Source organism: Poecilia reticulata, chromosome 11 (genome assembly GCF_904066995.2).
Source record: "Poecilia reticulata chromosome 11, P_reticulata-male-v2, whole genome shotgun sequence".
In the NCBI taxonomy this organism is placed as follows: Eukaryota; Metazoa; Chordata; class Actinopteri; order Cyprinodontiformes; family Poeciliidae; genus Poecilia; species Poecilia reticulata.
Genome location: NC_088840.1, coordinates 10,807,007 through 10,831,623, shown reverse-complemented (window position 1 = coordinate 10,831,623; position 24,617 = coordinate 10,807,007). Strand labels below are relative to the sequence as shown.

At 39.0% G+C, this 24,617-nt stretch overlaps 1 protein-coding gene across 3 annotated transcripts in view; it reads left to right on the top strand.

Moving 5' to 3' along the window:
• The first annotated feature begins 616 nt into the window (after positions 1-616).
• Positions 617-24,617, top strand: part of igf2bp3 (insulin-like growth factor 2 mRNA binding protein 3) — a 39,695-nt gene continuing 15,694 nt past the window's right edge. Inside the window, exons 1-6 of one of the 3 annotated variants that reach the window (XM_008421682.3) lie at positions 617-983; positions 2,226-2,290; positions 2,908-3,022; positions 3,491-15,351; positions 16,196-16,256; positions 21,577-21,625. In XM_008421682.3, the coding sequence (XP_008419904.1) occupies positions 15,177-15,351; positions 16,196-16,256; positions 21,577-21,625 (285 nt within the window). In that variant the 5' untranslated portion in view covers positions 617-983; positions 2,226-2,290; positions 2,908-3,022; positions 3,491-15,176. Of the gene's footprint in view, positions 984-2,225; positions 2,291-2,907; positions 3,023-3,490; positions 15,352-15,415; positions 15,619-16,195; positions 16,257-21,576; positions 21,626-24,617 lie in introns of those variants that run through there. The other 2 variants (XM_008421686.3, XM_008421683.3) reach the window with 2 other exon arrangements.

Here is a 24,617-nt window from a genome sequence, read left to right as displayed (position 1 = left end):
ATATGTCTTGTAAAAGCCAATGAAGATTTAAGGTGAAAAGAAGCAGCAGGAGGTCACTTGGTTATATAGGCTTGCTTTGCCATTGATGTATTTTTACCAGTTTGTGGTATAGACAATCTTGACCAGCAATTTGTTCTCCATTTTAAAGTAACAACTTCCCATTACTTGTACCCAGGTCATCTACCAACTGACCTTTAAGAAATCTACAGACGCTCTTTGGGGAAAAAAAAGAAAAGAATAGGAAGAATTTTCACATTGGGAAATGAAGCCTGAAGTAATTTTACTATCAATCACTGACTACTGGATATCTGCAAAACATAGTTTTTCTATTAAATTTAAGTCGCCTGCTGTGGAGAGGGGCACCAGTCCCTCCACTGTGTAGCTGGTTTAGACAGTAGATGGATGAATAATTAAAAAATAAAAAATCTAACCTACAGTCTGAGCTGTTGGGATCTAGAAATTGATATTTTACCAATAAGGATGTTATTGTAAATGTACTAACACTTTTTTTTTTATCGATTAGAAATCCTATTTTTGATAACAAAAGGGAATCAGGACTCAGGAATTTTATTTGGTTATATGTTAAAACTGCTTGCCATACCTTCGCTTTGCAGATAGTGGGGAGCCATTCACAGCCCAGCGTTTCCTTGTTGTTGCAAAAATGTGTTGAAACCCAACCTACCTTATCCACCAATCACAGGAGAGCGTTTCCTCCCACTGTATCTAGCTCATCCACGGTTTCACAAGGAGAAGGTAAAAGATTTACGTTTTTTTAACATGAAAAGAGTAAACAGTCGACTGTATTGTAGCCTTGCTACCTGCCGCCATGTTTTTACTTGCGGGTATTACTTAAGAACCTATTTTAGGTTATATTAAACATTTTGTTAGACCCCCATTGCTGTTCTTTTTATGCTGAAGCTTGTTTTCAGTTGCTATACCATCAGTTACAAAGTGACATTAACGACCTGAAACGACGAGATAAGGTAAGTAGTCTTACGTTGTACATTTTCTTCCCTTTTTATTGTCTGTTTTAAGTTTATATTAAGGTGGTATAATAAAACAGTGATTTCGATATTATCTGGAGTCCTTTTAAATGTCTCTTCTGTATTTAGCTCGTGACGGTTATGGACTCATTATATTCGGAAAAACCAACACCCTCCAGTGTAAAATTCAATTGTTTCAACCCCTGTGTTGAACCAATTGTGCAGGTCCACCTATACACCGGGAAGGTAATAGTTTTGCCTGCTTTAGAATTGACAGATGGAGCTATATGGATTAGAACATCATCGAAAGGCTGGTGTGTTTCAGTTATTGAAACTATAAGGATCCTTTACACAGATTGATAACGATGTATTCGAAGATTAGAACAGTTTTTTATTTCATAAGACCAGTAAAGAGGGATTTATTTTTATTTTAAAAAGTAGGGTCACTATTTATGAGTATGTCCATGTACTGTATAGTAAATGCATTTGATCCGGCTTCCCTTTGCATGAATTACTGCATCAGTGTGATGTGGCATGGAGGCAATCAGCCTGTGGTTCTACTGAGGTGTAATGGAACCTAAGATTGCTTTGATAGCATAATTTGGGTAATTTCCATTATTGCAAATGCAGTGTCCATGGACCGTAGACTGCCTGTGGGGATTGGGTCAAGTTAGGTGAGATGAAAAAGGGATCAATAAAGCAGCTCTTGGTACTTTTGCTAGGGTGGACAGACACCAAGTCCTGCAGGAAAATGAAATCAGGGTTATGGTTCGCATTCGTCAGCAGAGGGTAGTAGGAAGTGGTATAAAATGTAACGTTAGATGGCACTAGTCTTAATAAGACCAGCCAAATTATTCCTAACTGAGAGCAATTCACACTGAATTTCAAGCTACTTGAATTATGTACTTCTTCGCTCTTTAGAGACAGGGAGCTTGATTTTGAAATGAACTGCAAAATTTAGTTCAATCTAAGAAGAGGGGTTTGTCCTTCCACTGGTGTAAGCGACCAGCTTCTTTAGCAATGCGGGCCATTAGCAATGGCCTTTTGTTTCTCGGCCTCTTCGTGGGGGTTGTCAGTAACAGTCAAGTCTTTGGTGAAATAACGTGTCTAATTTTTGCGCCTTGACTTATTGTATTTTTAAGCTTTCTTTCTAAGGAGTATGTTTATGTTTCGATAAGCCCTGCGAGCCGTCACTGAAAAGCTTACAAATTCTTCATACTTGTGATTTTTAACGTTTTACAGGTTGTGAATTATTTAAGTGGAGAAGATTTCCTACCATAATATCATTTCGGAAAAGTCAGTACAAGGTAAGCATTTTTTTTAGTTTAGCAAATTATTTTTTTCTTTACATCTACTTTACTTTAAAGTTACTGACTCCCCAGAGCCCTAAACATATAGGCTTTATGATGGTATTTATAAAATATGTGTTGGGTCTATTTGCTGCGCCACAACTCCTCATAACCTTTTAGGGTAACACTTGTACGCATCAAAATATGATCCAAGTTGTTTTGTGCCTCCATCGTTTGTTTAGAATTCTTTTTTAAAAATATGTGTTAAACAGCATAATTAAAACTACAGTTTAAATATATTTCAATTATATTTAAAAACGACAAAAATTGAAATTGAATTAAAAAACACCGTTTTATGTATTTATTTCCATTTCAGAGTGTCCCATAAATACTCCCTTGAAGGAACGGTTTTCTTGATGAGTTAATGGCACGTGAAATGTCACGCTTTTTGTTTTTATTAGCCGTGATGATGTAGATTTGCCACAAGATGTCAGTATCGTCTTATATTCCTTAACCAAAGAAATGAAGCGTCTTCATTCGAAAAGGATTTACTCTGTGGGAGCATTTGCTTTTGGAAGTTAAATTTCACCAAAAAGGAGATGTCGCTTCTCCTTTCTCTCCTCTTCCTCGGACAGTAAGAGCTGGAGATGGATGAGGGAGCCATCATCGGAGTAGATTATTCCATCTGGAACCTCCTGAAATCCACAGCCTACAGCCATCCTGCTCAGGAAGAGCAACGATGATGTTAAGGTTGGACTTTGCTTCACTTTTTGGACAGTAAATGATATCATTTAGCTTTGACTTGCTGTTAAAAATGTAGAGAGTGTGGCGTTTTCAGTCGATTTTAAAAAGTCTTTCTCACCTTGTTTTCTCTGCAAATGAAGTGTAGAATTATCCTCACAAATGCAGGTATGGCAGATATGATCAACGAAAACGTCATTTAGACAAGTTATGATTTGTGAGTAGGAACGCAGCAATATGCTCCGACCCTAAAGGGAAATTTTCTCTTATTGTCTACCTTTGCTGCACGGGGTCTCCATCATCCTAATGATGCAGCTCTCCTTTACTATCGAAAAGCGTAAATTGAGATCCTTTCTTGTGCCGTTTAGGATGCGGCGCCATTATTAGTCTCGTACGCGTACCATAATGAAGATGAAGAAAGATCAGTTTTATTTGTACTCTGCAGCAATGAAAGTTAATTTCTCGTTCTTTCCACAGGCGAATACTGAGAGGCTCCATTCAAAGTTCAGCCTCCCCTCTCTCTTCTTCTGTGGTGCTCTAAAGGAGCAATTTAAATCTGCAAGTATTCATCAACAGATTTCTTGAAATCGAAACTCGTTGACATGCATTAGACGTCCCGAGCCTCATCCTCAGGCTTACAGCTTTCTTTTCCTTCTTTGCGTTTTGCAGCAGATATTACAGTTTTTTTAGCGTACCGATGATTATCCCGATTGGTTGCGCTTATTGCTCAAGAAGAGGAAACAACGGGGACCCTTGATTTTTACAGCCTGTGTCTGGTGAACATGTTTAACGGCGAGTGTCACAGATTTACCTCTGCGTTACTTCGCTTTGACTTTTACAGTTTACTGGGCTATAAAATAAAGTGTTTTGAATCAGTAGCTTGGTTTTTGTTCGAATTTAGTCGCTTTAGTCAGTTGACAAATGTCCAGTGTTTTAAATAATTTCATCTTGTCCAATTGAAGCACCAAACTGTAGGGTTGCATAGCATGTCCCCTTTTTTTTTTTTTATCAATCAACATCACTTCAGATGTGGATTTTTATATCTTTAGAATACTATGTCATGAAGAGGTTTTTCCACTTGCTTTACTATCTTGTCATAAAAAACTCCGACGAGCTTGGATACAAACATGCATCAACTGGCATCACAGAAGGCACAGACAACTTATCAGTTCTTTTCATTACATCCTTTTGCCTTTTTCTTTCACTTTTTTCTTGTTTATCTGCATGATTTTTAAGTAAATTCTTCATTTTAAAGGGGTTTACTTGTATGATGTCCCCAGAGATTACCAATGCTTAGCTGATCAGCTCTGTTCTTGTGCCTTTTGTGATGTTATCAAACCTAATCTAATCATACCAGATTTTTTGTTTTTGTTTTTGTTTTTTTTTCCGGTTCGGTACGATTAAGAATTGTATTTTGTGAAATCCTGCTGCAGTACAAGTCCATGTTTCTTTTATTTCCAGTTTTATTGGCAGTGAAAACAAATATACACCATTGGACGCTATTTTGTTTTTTTATGAAAACAACGAGAACATGCGCATTAGACGTTTTCTCAGGGTTTTATTGGGAGCTTCCAGGCACAAACAGGAGAAGATGAACATTACGCTGCATTTATGTCAAGATCGAAATGATGCAACTTTCAAATGTTTCAAGCAAGCTTTTTCCCTCTCACCGTGACATAAGTTAATAACATGCTGTCAATAAATTACATAAACAGGGCTTGCTATTAACTAAACTATGCCGGAAGTCAAAAAGAAAAAAAAAACAAAAAAAAACATATAGGTCACATCTACTATAGAAATCCTCGTCTATTCGCTGACACATATTTGTTTGTTATTTTTCTTCTTAGAAACCGGGAGCAAAAAGCATCTCTCATGTGAATGGGCTAATTAAACAGGTAGACCCTCAAGGAATGGAGGTCACTTTATCTGTAGACCTTGCTCCACTTAGAGGGAGTCAATAATCACTGCTGACACGTCCCGGAGGCCTCTCAGTGTTCTGCATTCATTCGTACAGGTTCAGAGATAAGTCGTAAGGCTCCAAGGTAGGTGACGTGTCGAAGTGACACGAGGTTCAAACCGTGCAGTGTCTTTCAATAAAGATTTAATTAGGTCTTTATGTGGTAATTGAGGTTTCCCATCTTGTTTTCCAGTTGCGTTCTTACAGAACTGGTGAAAGTTACTGTTCCTTAAAGTGAAATTTGGCGTTAACACCTCCTACCATCTCTGAGCAGGTGCAAGTGGAGTAAAGGAAGGCAAAGGCAGGTACTTTCCTTGATTTTTGGGGGGTAAATATTTTGTTTTATGATCTTTGTTCCACCTACATTAAGGCCACTCAGTGCAACTGGAATGGTGACAATAGCTTAGCATATGTAGAGTGGAATGTAAAAACTGGGAGGGGACTTGCGTTGTTTGGTGTTTATTTGGAAATTTGATGCAGAGGTTAATGAAATCCTTCACAATTGATAGAATTTAAATGGTGTGAAGCTCAGAAAGTAAATAAAATCAAGGACCAGATCTAGATTTTACATATACGTATACTAAGAGCTAAGAACAAGACGTTTTCTGACGGCAGGAAGCCATCGAAAACTCTACAAATGTTGGCTTAAAACAAAAACTGGTGAGAGATAAAGATAAAAACATCACTTCTGGTCTGATTATGTTGAAATAGTAGACATGTTATTCTGTATGCCTTGCTGGTCTTCTTTTATAACTTTATAACTTTTATAACTTTTAATACAGCAATATAGACTGAAATCTAACATTTGAGGCATGTAAAATGAGAATTTTAATTGTATCATGAAAACGAGATATTGAAAGGGGTTTATAATTTTTTTTTTCAAATTAAAAATGGTGCTTGAATGCCTCACAAAAGCTTTGTTTTGCCTTTTTTCAACAATAAGCTAAATTGTGTCAACCTGGGAAAGTAATTTGCCATAAATTTGAGAATATGCTTATAATGACTTTTATGCAAACCAAAAAGGAAAAATAAAGAATTATCACAGCATATAAAGGCTTTCTGGATCGAAACAAACGTGTGATAACTGAATAAATACTTGCTTTCATATTTCTTAAGAATAAAATTCAAGCCCTATTACACTTAAAACTTTTGCACAATTTTTAAGTTTCAGATCCTGTGAACAACTGCTTCACATCTATTAAAACAAAAACAATTAAATGCATTCCAAATTCTTTTAAATTGTGCATTTAAAATCTCAATATTCACTGCCTATTTCATATTTGGCAGCTTGACACCAAACAGTATTTTTTTAAATATAATTCTTTTGGGCGTGACAATGCAAAAACTGATCACATTTAAGGTATTTATAAAAAAAAAAACAAAAAAAAAACATGAAAGCAAATTTAGCTCGCCAGACAAAAATGAAAACAGTAAACGACAGGCAGCAGCCAGGAGGAGAAAGTTTTCCAACAAGATTAGCACAGAGCTGCATGCCAACGCATGGGCCGTATAGGCTGCACTCAGGCTGAAATGTGTGACAAAGTCTGCAAATATCCGTATGACCCTTTGAGAACACACACATTCAGCAGAGCAGGAACACGTGCTGCAAAAATATGCCAGAAAAAAATATTGAAATTCTGCCCTTTCAGAAGTTTTTTTTTTTTTTTTTTTAAAGTAACCACATTTTATTATTCAACAGTAAGCTTAGAATTTGTTCAAATAAAAGAGAAGCAAGAGAGTTCTTAAATTATTATTCTAGACACAACATCATTTGCATCAAAATTAGATCAGTTTGAAGTTTAGGAAAAAATAAATAGACACTTGTTGCCCTCTGAACCCAAACAGTGCTATAATGGTGGCTGTTTATGAGTTGTTTTAAAGCAAACTAAAGTGTTATTCTTATTGCAGTGAAATCAGATCATGTGTAAATAATTGTTTAACTTGCCATAAATATCTTAAAATTCACTCTTTTCCAGCTTTTTGCATTTTTTTTTCAAGAGTAGAAAACAAAGCGTACAAATTCTCTACTTGGCTGAATCTCTTCAAATAATAATAAAAAGAGTTCTGCTGAGACACAAAAGCAATTTTAAGCATTTTCTTGCTGCAAAAAGGAGATGTCCGTCTTTGCATATTGTTTTGAATGAAGGGGGGGGGGCAACACCCGCCATTTTCTGATGGCTCTCTCAGCACACAACAAAATCTGAGCAGGAAACAATCTTTTTTTTTTTTTTTTTACATTTTTCTCATAGTTTTGGAAAACGCCTTAATGCAACAGAAGCCCTTCTGCTTACACCTTCAACTGCAGCTGCCTTAACGCAAAGATTGTTTGCATCAGCTCAGTTACTGCAAGACTCTCCTTCAACATGGCGTTCACAGCCAGGGTTCCCTCACACTCTGGCTGTCCAAAGCGGTCAGTCGCTGGCTTTAAATGGTGCTAAGTTAAATATATACATGGAAAGAAAAGGTTTGATTTAAATATATATATAGTTTTAAAAATGTACAGTAAAATAAAAGCAGTCTCACCGGAAAACAGAAGCTCTGGACTCACTGTAGCCTAATGGGGGGTGGGGGTTTGTTTGCGCTTTGGAGACGCAGACTATATCTTGGAGAGAGGCCAATAACGGCTCAACGTTGGGCTATAAGCTGCGTTTTACTTAAACAACCCACCTCCTCCCCTCTCTTTTTTTCTCCTCCCTCAGCCCTTTCCCCTTCTAGAAATATCCCCCCGAACGAAAAAAAAAAAAAGAAAAGTGCAATAGCAGCTCGATTTTTAGGTCTAATCTACAGCAAGCGCGCGGATCTTCCCCACACAGGATGCAGCTTTGCTCTGAAACTTTACGTTAGTTTGCACCCCCTATGGAATTTGCCCTGAAACTCGAAGAAGGAGACATGGGGGAGGGCGGGGAGACTTTTTCTGTACATTCCTCAGCGATACATTCACTACTCCTCCTGCAGAGTCTCCCCACACAAACACACACGCACACACAGAGTCAGAGAGAGGCTGCAGCCATGCATCAGTTCATTTAAACCGACAGGGCGAGGAGAGAGAGTGCAAATGGCTGCTGTCTATACATCCTGGAGCAACACAAAGAGCACAATCTGACACTTTCCAACCGACGGAGCACCTCTGTGTGGCCGCCATTGTTTTGGATAGCGGTGGAAATTATTAAAGCTAAACACCTTGGCTCACTGGGGGGGGGGGGGAATAGTTTTTGCCTATATTGCTTAAACGCTATTTAAATCGCTTACACGGATCGACAGGGAATACATGTGTTAATTTGAATTTGATTAAACAATTCTTATGAGACTGTTTAGGAGTTGCAAACTTCACTAGACGTATCCTGTGTTCAAAAGTTTTAAGGATCTTTAATTAAATGCGTTCTCTATCTTGTAGTATTATTATTTAAATAACCCTGCTTAATGAGAGCAGCCGCAGGGAAAGTAAAAGGGCGGAGGGAACTTCTTGAAGAAGTTGAGAACCGTTAGAAAAAGCGGCCCGGATCTGGCGTGTTTCGTTCCATCTTTAGGGTTTACGACGAAGCCGAGAGGAGGAAACACGGCCGGAGACGCACAGTTGGCGCGCTGATTCATATAGAATAGTTGAAGCCGGGGAGCCAATGAGCGAGCGCGGCTGAGGCCGAGCCGGCAGCGGTAGTACTAGGAGGCTCCGCGCCGCGCTGATTGGTCGAGCAGGTTAGCCAATCGGAAGGCTCGGGGTGTTTGCTCAGGAGCAGGGAGAAGGAGGAGGAGTAGGAGTACCACCCTCCGAAGCAGACATGGCCCCTAGAGTCTGAGCCGCTGGATGAAGGGCCCACTGAAGCAACACTTCCCCTTTGTAACCTGCTTTTAGATGAGTGTGCACATGGAGATAAACACTGCAAGGATATGTAGCTTTCAAAAGTCTACACGCCCCACGTTTGGTGACATAATAAGAATCCTAAGTATTTTCATTACTTTTTTTCACCCTCTCCCCCCCACCATGTGATTTGAAATGTACCTTGTCTACTTTAACTTAAAAACAAACAAATCTGTAAGCAGGACTACTATAAAGAATGATAAAACATATGCATCCCAACAGCACAAGTGTACAAACCCTTAATACTTTGATGAAGCCTATTCAATTTCAATATTCTATCTTCATTGGTTGGAATCTATCATCACACACTCATTTGCAAAAGTTCAGTAACTCCATCAGATCGTGAGCACACCTCACGTCCAGTCAATAATCCAGGATAGTGTCTTTTTAATTTCAAAACATACACATTTTTTTCCCCCTTAACTCTTTAATTTTCTCTATATACTGATGTATGACTCCACTCTGAAGCTAACGAATGAAACTCCTTGTCATCGTCAACACCTAAAACTTTTAGGTCAGAAATGACTAGTATTTTCAACCATTCATAATTTTAACTTCACGATGCTGCCGCCGCCGTGTTTCACTGTGGCGGTGGTGCTCTTTTGTTCATGTTCACTGTTGTTATTGTGACAAACGTCAGAGTCATGGCCCTAAAGTTAAAGGTTAGCTTTAATCAATTATGAGACATTGTCCCACAAACTTTCAGAAAATGTTTTGCAATTTTTTTATGGTTTATTTTATGGAAGAAAAGACTTAGAAAAGTTTTACTGCCCCGACTCTTCGTCCAAGCATGAGAACAGTGGACACTTTTGTCATGTCTAGAAAAAAAACTGAACTTTGCAGAAATTTCTGCCGCTTCATCAGGGTTATTTCTAGTCTCTGTGCCAGTTTCAATCCTTTCAGCCATTTTGAGGAAACCTCCAGTTTCCCATAATTTGTTCCACTAGTCATTACTGTCTTTATTGTCCTGTTGTTTTTACACAATGCAGTAGATTTTTGTACTTTTCTCCAGGCTGATTTGTACAAGACCATTATTTATCTGTTGTAAACTCTCCTCAAACTGAGGCTTTAGCCAAATTATTCAATGAGCAAATGTTACGCACATTCTTCTGGGACAGCTGAACTTTATTTTGGGTAAGCAAGATTCAACAAGTTGGGCGTCAGTGTGTACTATGGAAGACTAAAGGCTGACCCTCTGCAAAAAGGTGTTTAGGCAGATCTACCGAGTGGCTGCAACATTTTTTATGTACTTTTAATTTTGTTCATTTTTCAGCAGAACTGAACAAGTTATAGGTTGAAATGAGGTTTGGAAAATATTTTGAAATTATTTATCATAATATAACTTTTTGCATCCACAAAAACCTGCCGTATTAACTGGGCATATTGATCATTTATTGCTTAACAGAAACCAACACCAATTATCCAGCAGCTAACAGGTCAGGCTTTAGCAAGGGCTTCCTGGCACAATAACCCTTAACCCAATTTTTTTATTTTTGGCACCAGTCACCTTTATTGAATAGCTTTGGACATAAGAGACGAGGATGACATGCAATAAATTGCCCAAAACCGGGACTTGAACCTGGGACAATCACCTCAAGAACTTTAAGGTTTTTAAGATCTCAAAATCATTTTTTAAAATATATTTATGAATGGATGTTTTGCGAACTCTGTTTTATACATTTCCAAAGAAATGCATATCAAGTCAGGCATTTTAATTGTTGGAGTTTTGTGCAGAGAACCAATACACAACTACTAAGAAGTGGTGCTTCAAAGATGGCAAATGTGACAACAGCATGCTTTGGTTTTGATGTTTTTCTATGGGTTTATGACGTTGCCACAAACAAGTCTGGCATAGTTGTTGTATAATTTCTGTCTTGTTTATTTTATTTTATTTTATTTTTTTGTAACAGGTAAAGAAATTTTAAGAAATTATTAAATTTTTAAGAGAATGTTTTTAGGAAAGACAAAAGCTAAATTTATTTTACAATTTTTTTTGTATCTAACTAACAATCTGTTGAAATTTGCTTAAGTTAAAAAGGCCTATAGGTGGGTGGGGCACCAAACATGGGGACCTAAATCCGACCCTGATTAGAGCCCACTTTACTGTTTGACTTAATAAACCAGTTTTTCTGTAAAGGCAGATTTATTTAAAAAGAAAAATACTATTGTAATTATTGTTACAGTTCTAAAATACAATCTCATTCATTTTTACAAAATAGCTGTTTTAGCTTGTAAAGTACACCTGCTTTTTTACTGAAAGGTGGCAAACTAGTTGTTTTGTACCCAGTTAATATTACTTTAATTTAAATTATAGGACCATATGATTTTCCTAGAATGAAATGTAAATCTGCAGAAACATGATCTAAACAAATCATTCACCACAGAATTGATAACACAGTAGCTTTGCTTTCAAAACCACTAAACCCACAGTGACGGCATTGCTTTAGCAGTAAGTAATTATTGTGAATACAACTTGATGTAAAGGTATTTGAATCGTGTCCACATAAAAGTAGTTTTTATGAAACTATTTTAGATTTTTTTTTTTTCCTTTCTAAAAAGGATATGAACACAAAAACGACCTTGAAGATTATAGTAACTATGGTTGTTTCTATTGTAGCAATATGAGATACAGAGGAAAAAGAAGGCATGGCACGTAGTACCGCCCCCTACAAGTTGCTGCCCTGGGCAGTTGCCCATGTTGCCCATATCAGAAACCGCTACAGATCCAAAGAATTAGAACCTCTCACAGTAAAACAGGCTAGCACTTCTCTGAATTTTATGAACTAGAATGTCTGCAAAATATCAGTTATTATGTGTAAATAAAAAGACAACAACCTTAGTGTCCAGAGTTAAAAAAAGAAAAAAAAAAGATATAATATTTCAAGTTCCTTGCATTCACTCCAAATATATTTGGGGGAGTTGCATGAACTCTCTTTGCACCTTAATGCCACCATTTAGTGACTGAGATGCTGAGAGTTCTGGAGAAATCATAGTGGGGGGTGAGCAGTGGGTACACAAGCCTCACTGACAGCGCTAAGACTCTCCTCATGGTTCTGATTGGTTGTTTCTAGTTAGTTGGTTGTTTCTAGCTCCTCTGCCTGGAAGAAGGCAGACGAGCTAGATTGATTTTATTTTTTTCACAAATTTCTTACTGTGACGACACAATGACAATTTCAACAAATATGTAAATATATATATTATAAAAGTCACATACTCCAGCTTTAATTAATAGTTAATCATTTTTGTTTACCTGGTGCCAGCTTTTCTCAGACTAGTGGTACTTATAAAAACCACACATTCACTATACAGCAAGAGTTGTCTAAATAGCAGCAACAGAGCAGGGTGTGATACAGTTCTGTTCAAATTACTCTTTACTGACATCCTTGCAATATAGTACACAGCAGTATTTGAAAGACTGCAATATCCCAGCTGCTATATGTCACAAGACTGCCTTTAGAAGATAGTGAGAGGATCTAAAAGGTTCACTGGAGATTTTCTGCCTATATTTGCACTTTATATTATGATGGTTAAATATTTTCTGCTTTCTGTGTTTACAACATTTTCCATTTAATCATTTTAACATTAAGCCTAGCATCTTGATTGTCATAACCAATTTGCTCTACAACGCAACAACAGCTCTTGTCCAATGACCAGTGCATATATGTACCCCTTTATCGTGAGTGGACGCCCTCCTTTAGGCTGACCCCTTCGCTCCCCAACCGACATGGATCAAACAAGTACAGTGGACGGATGGGACAGGCGATGGCTGGACGGACGGACAGATGAATGAAAACAACTGATTTGATTAAGCGACACCAATAACTACTTTCCCCAATTTTACCATGGAGATTGGGTTGACTAGTTTATCAATTTATGACTCATTTTGATCAATATCTGGACTTGATAAGTTATGTTTACAAATTTTATTGCAGCCCCCGTTCACTCTTCATGCTTCAACTTTTTCTTTCAAAGCATACAGTTCGTATTTGTGCCACGTAACATGTGGCCAGTGGATTAAAGTTATGACTTTATTTATTGGCTACCTTTGAGGACATGCAATTATTGTATTGTTAAATTTCTTAATTAGATATGTGATTTTGAATAAATTTATCAGAAGAAGAACGTAAATGCATTGTTGTTTACTTATGAGTTTTTTTAAGTCATTGTTTGAAAATAATGTATTCATGACAAGTTTAATTGAGTTTATTTACCATGGACAGTTCAAGTTAAATAAATGTGCCTATTTTGGTTTTGTAAAATAAAAAATATTTTGTTTTTATAAAACAAATAACTCTATTTTTTTTGTATTAACAGAAGTGATAATCATGGAGATACTACAGCAGCAGTTAGTCCAGCAAGTAGAATATGATAGCCAAAAGTGTCCTGCAGAAGATAGTGAAGGGAGCTGAATGGATCATTACAGCTTGCTGCTTAACTGCACATTATATTATTGGACGTTTTACCCCTGTTTAACGTGCACTATTCTTTGCTGTGTGTCTATGTATTTGTATTATTGAATCATTTCACTTACACTGATAAGTTGGGGGATTCCAGAAAATTAGACATTACTTCATACTTTGCTAATTTATAATTTTTTTTCCCCATTAAAATGAAAATAACTTGATTTTTTTTTTTTTAAATAAACTTTTACAGGATGGGACTTACTGCAGTATTTCATCAATTTCTATACTTTGACATGTTTTATCAGGGTTTTTAATCCTCCCTAATAAAATGGTAGGATTTTATTCATTCACTGATTACACACCACATATTGAAAACCTTGTATAGAATCTGCTTTGACAGTATATTGACTGGTGGCCATTAGTAGGATTGCTTGGTGTGACTCATAAAATGGACATTATTGTTATCTTCCTATGTTTTCAGTTAACATATATATGTTAACTGAAAAGGTATGCATTCAACATGTGTCTATACGTTACAAGGCACACTAGGGGAACATTGGAGAGGGAAACCACTCCCCTCATTCAGTGATTTTTTTTTTTCATTTTTTTTTTTCAAATACGGGCATTGGGGATTCTCGTGTGTCTTCGCTCCACATGGCGTACCCGTTGCGTCAAGAAGTCTAATAGATATTTTTTAAGCAAACAGCAAGAATCCCAGCTCAAGTCATACTTTTCCTGCGTGTGACCTCGAGCAAATGGGGCCTGCTGCTGGACTTTGAGTTGTGGACCAAAGAGGGCATGGCTCCACGCTATGCTGGAGAAGATGGATGCCGCCATGTGGGAAGTAGTGGCAGACGTGTCATTCTCGCATTGCATGAGGGCCCAAGGAGCGACCCAGGGTCCTCCCATGCAAACGGGACTCTTAATATTAAATATTGCTAATGCGAAGTTTTAATAACGTATAGTGCAAAACTCGTATATGATTGGCCCCACCCCCTTTTGCCATGCTCTTTCATTCAACCGTGTCATCACTACAACGCACTTATGCGCGCAAGCCCCCGCAATATCAGCGTCTCCCTCCTATGGGCGTGCGTATGCTTCAGCCGACCAATCAGAAGCCAGGCTTTGCAGCGCAAGGCAGCACGAATGTGATTCTAGTGAATACACTAGTTTGCACGGAAAACCTTTACGCACATAACTCATGGCATTTTTCTCTCTCTCTCTTTCTCTCTCTCTTTTCCAACATCAATCCACTCTTCCCCTCCTTTTTCTCTTCACTCCTCATTCGCTGCTGTCTCCACCCCAGATTCCCGTGCAATTTTCCCCCAATCCCCCAAACACTTAATTGAGCAATTGGGATTCCTCACGTGTGGGCTGATTTGTAGTTTGAACACGTGGCTCATTCAGAAAAAAAAAAAAAGGCCGGAATAGCGGAGGATCTTTTTTTTTTTTTTTTTTTTACTCCTCCTGCCCTTTCTTCTTCTTATTCCAGGCTGTAGACTCAGAGGCGGGCGCCAGCCAGCCTTACTGTGTGTGACATTCTCTGTCTCTTTGCCAAAAGGGGGTTTTGGAGGAAGAGACAAAAGTAGTTTCTCCTCTTTTTTTTTTTTTTTTTTTTCCCTTGCCCGGCCCGCCATCGTTTTGGAGCGAGGCGAGATTAATAATTGAGCATTTATTTATTGCGCGACAGTGACCGAGGGGGGCGAGGGAGCGCAAACGCACTGTGGAGGGGCTGCCAGTTTAAATCTATCTGTGGCTCGAACCGACCGGGAAGCACGCCACAGCCGCTCCGTATAGTAGTAGTAGTAAAAGGGCTAGGGGAGAAGAAGCAAGCAGGGCGATTCGGGCGCACATCCGTGAGAGAGGGCGAACAACTGTCTCTTCTTTTCTCCACCTCCCCCCTCCACCTCTCTCCAGCGTAAAGATTGTCCCGTTTCGGCGTGGAACATGAATAAGCTATACATCGGCAACGTGAGCGCAGAGGCGAGCGACGAGGACTTGGAAAGTATCTTCAAACAGTGGAAGATTCCGCACAGTGGTCCGTTTCTCGTCAAAACTGGCTATGCGTTTGTGGATTGCCCGGACGAGAAGGCGGCGATGAGGGCCATCGATGTTCTTTCAGGTGAGATTTCATTTTAAACAATTGCCAAAAAAAAAAAAAAATTAAAGTGAAATTTAAAGTGCATACGCACGGCCTTGCTACATGTGTCCAGATTTCTTTACGAATATCTAAGGCAAATGCATGTATACTCCTGCAGGGTGGGGGTGTATCCAATTGTTTCTCTCTCTTTCACACACACACATACACGAATACACACACACCAACGCACAACCTTTGCATGGCTTTTTGACACTCTGGGTTCAGACAAATGGCTTCAACCCCCCACAGGTTTGAGTGAAATTTCTGCTATTTCCATTGATAAAATGGTAGAGTAAACACAATCATGAGGATATCAAGGCTTAACGCTGCTCGCAGGCAGCGAGGCTGTGGACGCCGTGTAGTGAGCGTGGAAGTCAGTGTTCTGTTCTTATTTTGTGCTACTCTTAAATTTCCAGCCTCCAGTTTGAACATAAACTCTCATCAGGTTTTCAAAGTGTAGGCCGTCGAAGTGAAGCCACTTCAAACATGCATGCTGATACACCAGGTGGTCTAATTGTGTTAGCGAAAATGTAGGCCAACTTACTGAGCCACACTTTTGCTTTTGCATGTTTTCAGACTTTTCGTCTCATTGGGGTTAACACGAATTTAGCGAAACTCGTGTAATTTCATACAATACGACTTCGTCAAACTTATACTTTAAATATCACGTCTTTGTTAAATGTACTACATCGCCATGTTCACGTACTGTTTTGGTAAGACAGGGAAGGAACAAACGTCCTTAATTAGCTACGTTTTTTTATGAGGCTTGAGTTGAATGGAGGTCATGTGGTGGACAAATTAAAGTGGCTTTTTTTTTTTTCTTTAGGTAAAGTTGAACTTCATGGGAAAGTTCTGGAAGTGGAGCACTCTGTCCCTAAACGTCAAAGGTAGGTCAAATATTAAGTTTTGTAGGGTAGCTTAGCTTTACTTTGAACACCTAACATTTTATTTTACAAGCAGCGTCTTTTCTATTTTTAAAGTAGTGTGTACAATACGCTGTATTGTTGTTAAACACGCATATTTTCGAAATGGTGCCCTTTTTAAAATTCTGAAATGTATTTTCACCCTTAATCTTGTGGGGTCAAATAAAAAGGGTGCACGGTTGTGTACTGTACTCCTTCTTTCACCATGACTGCACACTGCTCCTGAAACCGCTGTGAATTTGGCTTCATTTCGCACTTCCACCATATTTGTTTTCTTAAACACGCATACAGTGACTGTGTGAGCTAAAAGCTCGAGGTGGCTGGTTAACCCCTCGAAATGTGTGTTTTGAGAGCGAGTACAGGCTGAATTTGTGGCATACGGGCCTTTTGTGGAGTCGTCCATTTGAGAAGGAGCTGCCCGTCATTCTTCCCTGTCTGCCCCACGCTTCCGCCCTTCCCCAGCACGTTGTGTTGCTGTTGCATGAGATGGACTCCCAAACATGAGTGTAATTGTAGATTTTGGGCCCCAACTCACGAGAAAAAACATTCAGTGTCAGAGTTGGAGTCTTGTAGTCACGCTTGGTGGTGGCGTAATTAATTTTTTGGAGGAAATTCTGCATATTTCTCGTATAAGTAACGTAACTTGAGCTCCGTCAGCCAGTTGACTGAAGTTTTAAAATATGTGCGTTGTTTTTAGTGGTGACGTAATTTGCCCATAATTAATCTCGTTTAGCATAAAATACATGCATTGAATTTGCTAGTGGAAGCATTATTTTGATGCATTACGCCAATTTATGGCTTGGCTTATTAAAATGTGCATTTTTAGTAATGGCGGAAGAAGGGAACGTTTTAATTTTATTTATAATGTTTTTACGTGTTTGGGTAGACTTGGACTGGTTGGCTCACTTTCTACTAAACACCGTCTTAAATGACGTCCTCAATTAAATTATATTACAAAGTGTTGCCTCATAATGCATCTTTATTTAGTTACTCTTGTAATTTTAACAAAATTTTTTTTACCAATGACTGACTTTCACAAGATGTGTGTGAAAGTCAGAGCCAAAGTTTCAGTAAATGACTCCTTTTTTCAGATAAACAAATCTAAAAATGTATTACACTTGGTGTACTTTAAATATAAAAATGCATCTAATATTTTTGCAAATTACATGTGAAGAGCTAAACTTAAAAAAAATTCAGATCTTTATTACATTATATATCAAATCAACAAAACTGGAAACAGAGCCCACAGTTAATGGCTTTTTTTTTTTCTTAACTCCTACGTACTCGTGAGGCAACAAACCCTAAGCAAGCTCTTGACAAATGTTTGAGCTAGCTACCACATGGCGTTAGCTTGCGAGTGAAAAACCTATCTCAAATCAAGGGTATTGGCTTCAGTTTTTATTATAAATGCTGGTGACATTTATTTATGTATGTAACTAATATGTGGCATTTTAATATAAAAAAACTCCCCAAAAGTATAGAATTTACTGGTCAGTGGAAATTACCTTAGTTTTATGTCCTGCAGAAGAGCAGACTATAAGGTCAAATGCATAGACTCAAAATTTCACGTGTGGCAGCAACAAGCGTTTTGTCTTCCTACCCTACCCTAATATTTGTCACTGGATTTTTGGGGGGCGGGGGAAGCGTATACAGGAGTTTTAGGATCTTGACGTGGAATGTGTCTTTCTCTGGCAACTGGTGGGATTTTATTTGTAATATTTATGCTGCTTTCAGAAGCCAGGTGAATTTGACTATAATTTTGGTGCTAAATCTATCTTTGCCGTCTTATAGCATGCCCTGCAGTGTCGACTGTGGCTGCACAAAAGTCAATTTTTTGTGCTGCTTTGTTGGCGCCAGGAGAGTTGAAACATGCTAGTCCTATGCCATGTAGGACTTTGTGATGGCCATTGATGGGAATAGTGCTCATTATAGGCTACACACATACTTGCATGCACACACTTGTACTATGCCAGAGGGGGAGAGGGGGGTCTCTTTACATTCCAGCCTGCACACTTTGACTAGAAGGCTTGGCCAATCATTATGCCTTAACCTTTGAACTCCTCAGGAAGAGGAGGTGCTACACCACAGATCAAGGTGGGGTTGCTACATCTAGGAGGTTCATATTAGGTTGGTGTAAAGTGACATGCTACGGAGCATGATTTTGTTTTGGGTGATGTTTAAAAAAAAAAAAAAGATTTGATGTCAGAAAAATTCTCCCTACAGCATTCAGTTAAATATCTTGGTTTACAAACAGCTTGCAGAGGGCCATTTCAATCTTTTGCTTTTTTTCTTCACTTAAAAATGACACCCACTCCTCAGTCATGTGCTCTTGTTCTTTAAAAACTCTTTAAGGAAGTAAAACCCTTTACTGTTTAAGGTGGATTTACTTTACACAATTTTTACATTCTCTAAAACTGCACTTGTATTGCAAAAGTTTTTTGCAATTAAGCAATTTCAGTAAAATTAAAATGGTTTAAGCTGAAGTTATATTGTCAGACGTATGTGTTGCGTATCAGAGAAACGCACATGTTCATGTGTCATACTTGGAGAGGGGGGGGACAGCATGGCCAAAAGGGGGGGTGGCTGTGTGTAAAATGGCAAGTAACCGGCTCTCTTGCTCAAAGGTGTATAAGCCTTTTTTTTCATAATGTGGGAAATTAGAATATTTGTATTGTTCTAATTAATTTTTTTTATTTTCTTGTAAATCTAGTGTCTTATCTAGATAAATGTGTATATCTTATCAAGGTTGTTTCTTAGAAATATCTGCTACATCCTAGTAGCAAAACTCTGGGTCATGAGGTCACTAGGGAGCCCACCTGTGCAGAAAAATAACTGATCTTGGGTTTTGGGTGGCCATATTTTTCAGTATGACTTCGTTTTATGCTGTGGCTCTTTAAAAGGGGTGGGAGAGGGGGACAGAATTTGTTTCGGTTGGATCAAGACTGAAATGTACAAAAGTAGGCTGCTGAACGTTAAATGCCTGATTTGCATTAAAGTAGTTTTTTTTTTTTGGGGGGGTGAGTACCTTGAGGTCTGTGAGGGTCACTGGGAACCTGATCGTATTCAGTCACTCAGGTCTGCATACGGCATTCAGTTGCTGTGAATGGGCATCAAGCACGGACCTCGTGTCCCTTGTTGAATACGTCTGTATGGCTGGATTATGAGCAAATGGAGAAAATACAGGTGCTCTGCATGCTTCCGTCACTTGTGATGCCTCTTGTGGCTTTTATGGCCGCATGTGCCTAAGTACTTGTGTCCGTACGCCCGCGTCTCCGCCATATGGGCCCATAGGTCTTGAGCAGGCGGCTAATGTGTGGAGTGTTGGTCCATTTTGAAAGTAAATAAGGAGCCCAGCCTCCTCCTGGCCATCACATGACGAGCCAACCCCAGTCACTTGCAGGCCTCCCCTGCTTCCCTTCCCCTCCCACTTTTAACCCTGCTCTGCAAGTTCCTGTCAGTGGACTTGTCCGTGTCCATGGCAACAGGGCCCCACCCCCATGGGGCAGAGAGGGCCCTTGTTACCCTTGCCTAAAACAGGGCTATCCCCCACCCTCCATACCACACCCCACACATCTACACACACGCTCACCTCACCAAATGAAAGGCTTTGGCTTGGAATGTATACCCCACCACCCCAATCCCAACACATACCCTGGCTGACTTCTTGTGTGTGTGTGTGTGTGTGTGCGCAGCTATAGGTTAATCCAACTGGAAGTACTTTGTGCGTTTGCACATCTTGCATGGCGCTCCCACCGCAATGCGGAGCATTGGGAGCATGCAAAGGGAAGACTCTAGATGAGCCAGGAATGGCACGGCGGAGCGGAAAGGGTTGAAATTCCTGTTGAGTTATTTTTGAATTTTCTTTACAATTTGCTCATTGACAATTGGGTAGTTTCCCCTTTGTTCCATTTGTCAAATTGACAGATTTGACAAATGGGGTAGCACGTGCCAGGGAAATTTTATGAATTATGGCCATTACTCTGCAAAAATGGATTTGTATGCCATATTTAAACCTTAATTCCATAAAAGGTAACATCATAATTACAAATTTTTACATTCAATTAAATTGCGTGCGTTTAGAGCTTAAGTGGTTTTATTAGCAGATGATTGTGGGAACTTGAAACGTTACTCTTAAAGATTGTACTCTTACTGAAAAAGGTCAGCGCACCGTTTTAGATGAACTGCACATAAATCATGTGACGTGAGTGTGAAGCTGATCTTACAGCCGGTTTGGGTTCAAAGTTCAAGCACACATGGTGTATGTGTTCTTGCTCCCACCCTTGTCTGTACGTATGCTTTGTTAATTTAGGTAGGTGTGTGTGCACTTTAAAATGAACAGTACCTGCTGCTTTTAATGTTTAAGCTAAATCATGCAGACTAACAATTACGGAAGTCCAAACGCAGATTCACAAGTTCCATTGATTTTTGTGGAAATGATCGGATAGTCAGTGTACTCCTGCTGTTGTGCATGAGTATGTTGGGTTATGAAACTGTGGTGGTGTGGACCCTTAATGCTAAAAGGAATGAATTGGGGATTTTTGTCTTTGTTGTGTTTCTGGTGACGGAGCACAGCAGCACCATTGTAATTGCTGGTCTCCACTTGCTCTTGCTGTATGCACACTCTGTGTGAACAAGTACACGATTTTGACTTGTCTTGATCCAGATTCCTGTTGGTTTCTGAGGACATTTGCATCCGCCCTCCCTGAGCAGTTTTTTTTTTTTTTTTTTTTTTGTTTTTTGACACCACAGCTGGGTGCGCCTGGATAAGGATCTGTTTGGGTGGAAGAGTTGGCCTAAAGACTCGCTGGGGTTCCAACCTCATCATTCAGGGGAACAGAGCAAATAATTTTAAATATATTGATTGAAAGTAATGTTTTTGGCATGTCCGGGTGTTCTTCTAAATTATATTTTGCACAAAGGATTAAACATGTGAGGGAAAATTAGGATAGTGTTAAAACTGATGACAGGAAGTGTGCTGGAAGGGTACATTTTCTATTTTAAATGTGTTTGATGTTGATGCCCTTGATTGCATATTAAAGTGCCATAAACCCTGCAGTTTTTCTTTTTCCAAAGTCTAACATTGTTTTCTAAGTGTATTGATCTTCAGTAATGTGGTTTAAGTTGAACTCAAAAGAAACAAAAGCGGATTTTTGTGTTTTCCACTTGTAGCTTCTTGCCCTTAGTGGCATTAACAGTTTTGTCTCGCCCCCACCCCCCCACCCCCCACCCATTCATGTAATGTCGTCTTCATCCATCCCCCACCCTCTTTCTCTCTTGTCTCCAGGAGCTGTAAGCTGCAGATCAGGAACATCCCGCCTCACATGCAGTGGGAGGTGAGTGCTAACAGGCTGCTAACTCCTTCCAGGGTGTGGCACAATCGGGCAGCTCAAATGGGCTCTCATTTAGTGGCCTCCTGAGTCACCTTGCCTTTGGATTTCAATTGAGCATGCACTTGATTATTTGTCTGACTGGGGCTGCAGCCAGTAGTGCGACTTAGATTTGTGCATCAAATGTTTGTGGCTGAAAAGATCAAGAGATTTTTTTTCTGTTCTTTTTTCTTCTGAACATGGGTTCTTTAGCAGCTGAGGATAAGTCACGGAAATTTCCCATCATCACTCTTTCAGGAACTGTAAAACTCAGAACGCTTGAAATGTTTTTGAAGTTGGGTTTTAAAGCCTACACTTGAGCTTTAAGCCAATTTAAGACTTTCTTTATGTAGCAATTGTGAATTAAAAATATCACGATTTAGTATTATCTACACATGAGCTTTATCAAATTTTATTTAAAACAGAAAAGCAACAATGCTGCTGCTAAAATAATGCAACTCTGATTAATTTGTAATCAGTTTTTTTTTTTTTTTTTCATTCTGTAACCAAAAGAAAATAAGTCTGTTTTGGTTACAGATTCATTCGCGAGCAGGGTTTGTCCAGAAATTTAATTTTTTTCCTTTAGATCTGACCTGCCAATTCTCATTTTTGACCAATTTGGATACATTTTTTGTAGTAAATATGAAGGGTGAGAAAAATTGCTACATGTTGTTGTGTGGATCTGGTTATGAAATTTTATATTTGAGTTTACATATCCACAGACAAATGTGATGGTTTTCAGTCAAGTTTATTTGTACAGCACATTTCAGCAACAAGACAGTTCAAAGTTTTTTACATCACAGAAACGTAAAAACATAAGCTACCAATTGTAGAACCAGTAACAAGCATTGCATTTTGTCAAGTGCCATCATCAAAATTGACACACATGAAGTATGTTGCTCAATGCTTTTAGCCTTGATTGAAAGGAACTGTGTTTCAGCTGTTATGCAATGTTTCTGGAAGTTTGTTCCAGATTTGTGGTGCTTAGAAGCTGAATGCTGCTTCTCTGTTTTGGGGTGGAGTTGCTTATTGCATGGAATATTATACCATTATCGCTGTTATGCTCTCTTTAGATTAAGACAACTGTAACAAGCTGCAATTTGCTGGTTAATTATTAGTTATCTGCTCAGGTAGCCAGCCTGTAGTAGGTTGCTTAACAGACATTTTGCTTGTAGCTTGTCAGCTGTTTTTATTTTATTTTTATTTTTTTAATGCATTTGTAAAAAAGGGAAAAAGTATATATATTGGAGCTGCTAAAGTTTCCAAGTCAGTTTTGTCTTGATGCTTGTTTTTTATTTTAATTCTTTTAGCCAAATTAGTCTTTGTGGAGTCGAGGTTTTTTTTTTTTAAGCTTATTTACTATTCACAGCAACAGGTGGGGGAGGGGCAGCTCAAGATGCACTGGTTCACCAAGCAGAAGACGACTGTGCCTGCTCTAGGTTCTCAAACTGGAATGTGGAAATTTGATGAAACTTTTAAAAATCCCGATGTACCTTTTAATAAGAGTACTGTTGCTGTTAGAGTTGCTGTCTACAATGTCAAAATTGTGTGCAAATATATTTGGAGAACAAATTGAAATCTACACTTTTCACAATATATTCATATACTTATGTCTTTCAGTCTCTGCTTGTAAAGGTACATAAACATTTTAAGGGGATGGATATTTAAATGTATTTATTTTGTATATATAATTTCCCTGCAGTTGTCTGTAAAATTGCTTGACGTGTCCAAAATTATTCTGAACCATATTAATCTTATAAAACTGAAATTTAGTGTTGGCATAAGCCGCATTGCTGAGGTTAACCATTACCTCAGGTCTGGAATTATTGTGCAGATTTGTGAATTCAGTGTAGTATTCTGGAAGTCGGCCTCTGTGCTTATTTATTTCAAGTTTTCAAGAAAACGGGTCTGATTTGACAATGCGAAGGTGTCTGGCTGCATAAATTATGTGATCTTCAGGCGGATTTGTACAGCAGGTTTTGGAAGCACTGGCACGGTTAAAGTGACCCTCTGTCTGTGTGCATGCCGTTTGCTGCTCCATTAAAGGTTAACTTTGTGTCAAAATGTATATCACTTGAAGTCAGAGTTCACAGCCGTCCTCTGGATAAATGTACTGAGGCTTGGACCTCAGTCGGTCTGCCTTTGTTGTTTTGTGCATAGGAAAGTATTGTTCATTCACACAAGTATTCTGCCTAAGTGAATATTGCTTCCTTTTCTTAGGCCATGCAAATTAATGCACCAGCTTCTTAAAAAACAATCTTTTTGTCCAATCCCACTGTCCGAGTGTGGAATTTTGTGCTGCTTTATGTGACACCCCCCACCTCCACCCTGCTTTGCAGAGGTTTAACTGTGATAACATGTGCTTGCGCTGTCCTTTTTATCTTCTGCCTTATAAGCACAAACAAAGCCAAATGAGAATTTTCTTATTGCACAACGCGTGCTTGCGCTGCTCCAAATCTTGGAGGTTAATGCACAGCTTTAACATTTCGGTGTGATTTAGAAACTGATCAAATGGCTGCAGACGAGCCCACGTTTTGTAATGGTGGGCTCGCTTTGCCTACGCGTGTCCCTTTAATGCAGCTCCAGTATGTTCCTAGCATGTAGCAAGACAGCTTATTTTCCTGTTGTGAATGGAAGAGGGTGGGGAGGGGGGGAAAGTTGCAGGGTTCGAATCAACAGAATAGCAAGGTCTTTTTAATAAAACAGCCTTGCGTTATGTGTAGTAACGTATATAAGTCAATGAGCGTATGAAGCTCTATGAAAAGGGAGAATGTGGACCGAGTAGTGGCGTGTTCACAGGCTGTTGTGGGTGGGTGGGCCTGGACTGCTTCCCCTTCCCCTCCATGTGCGCTGATTCACAGAATGTGTAGCATGAACCCACACCCCTCCCCCAGCTGCTGCTGCTTCCTGCTGGAATGCACCCCACCCTTTCCTGAATGGCCTGGATTCCCATTGGTCC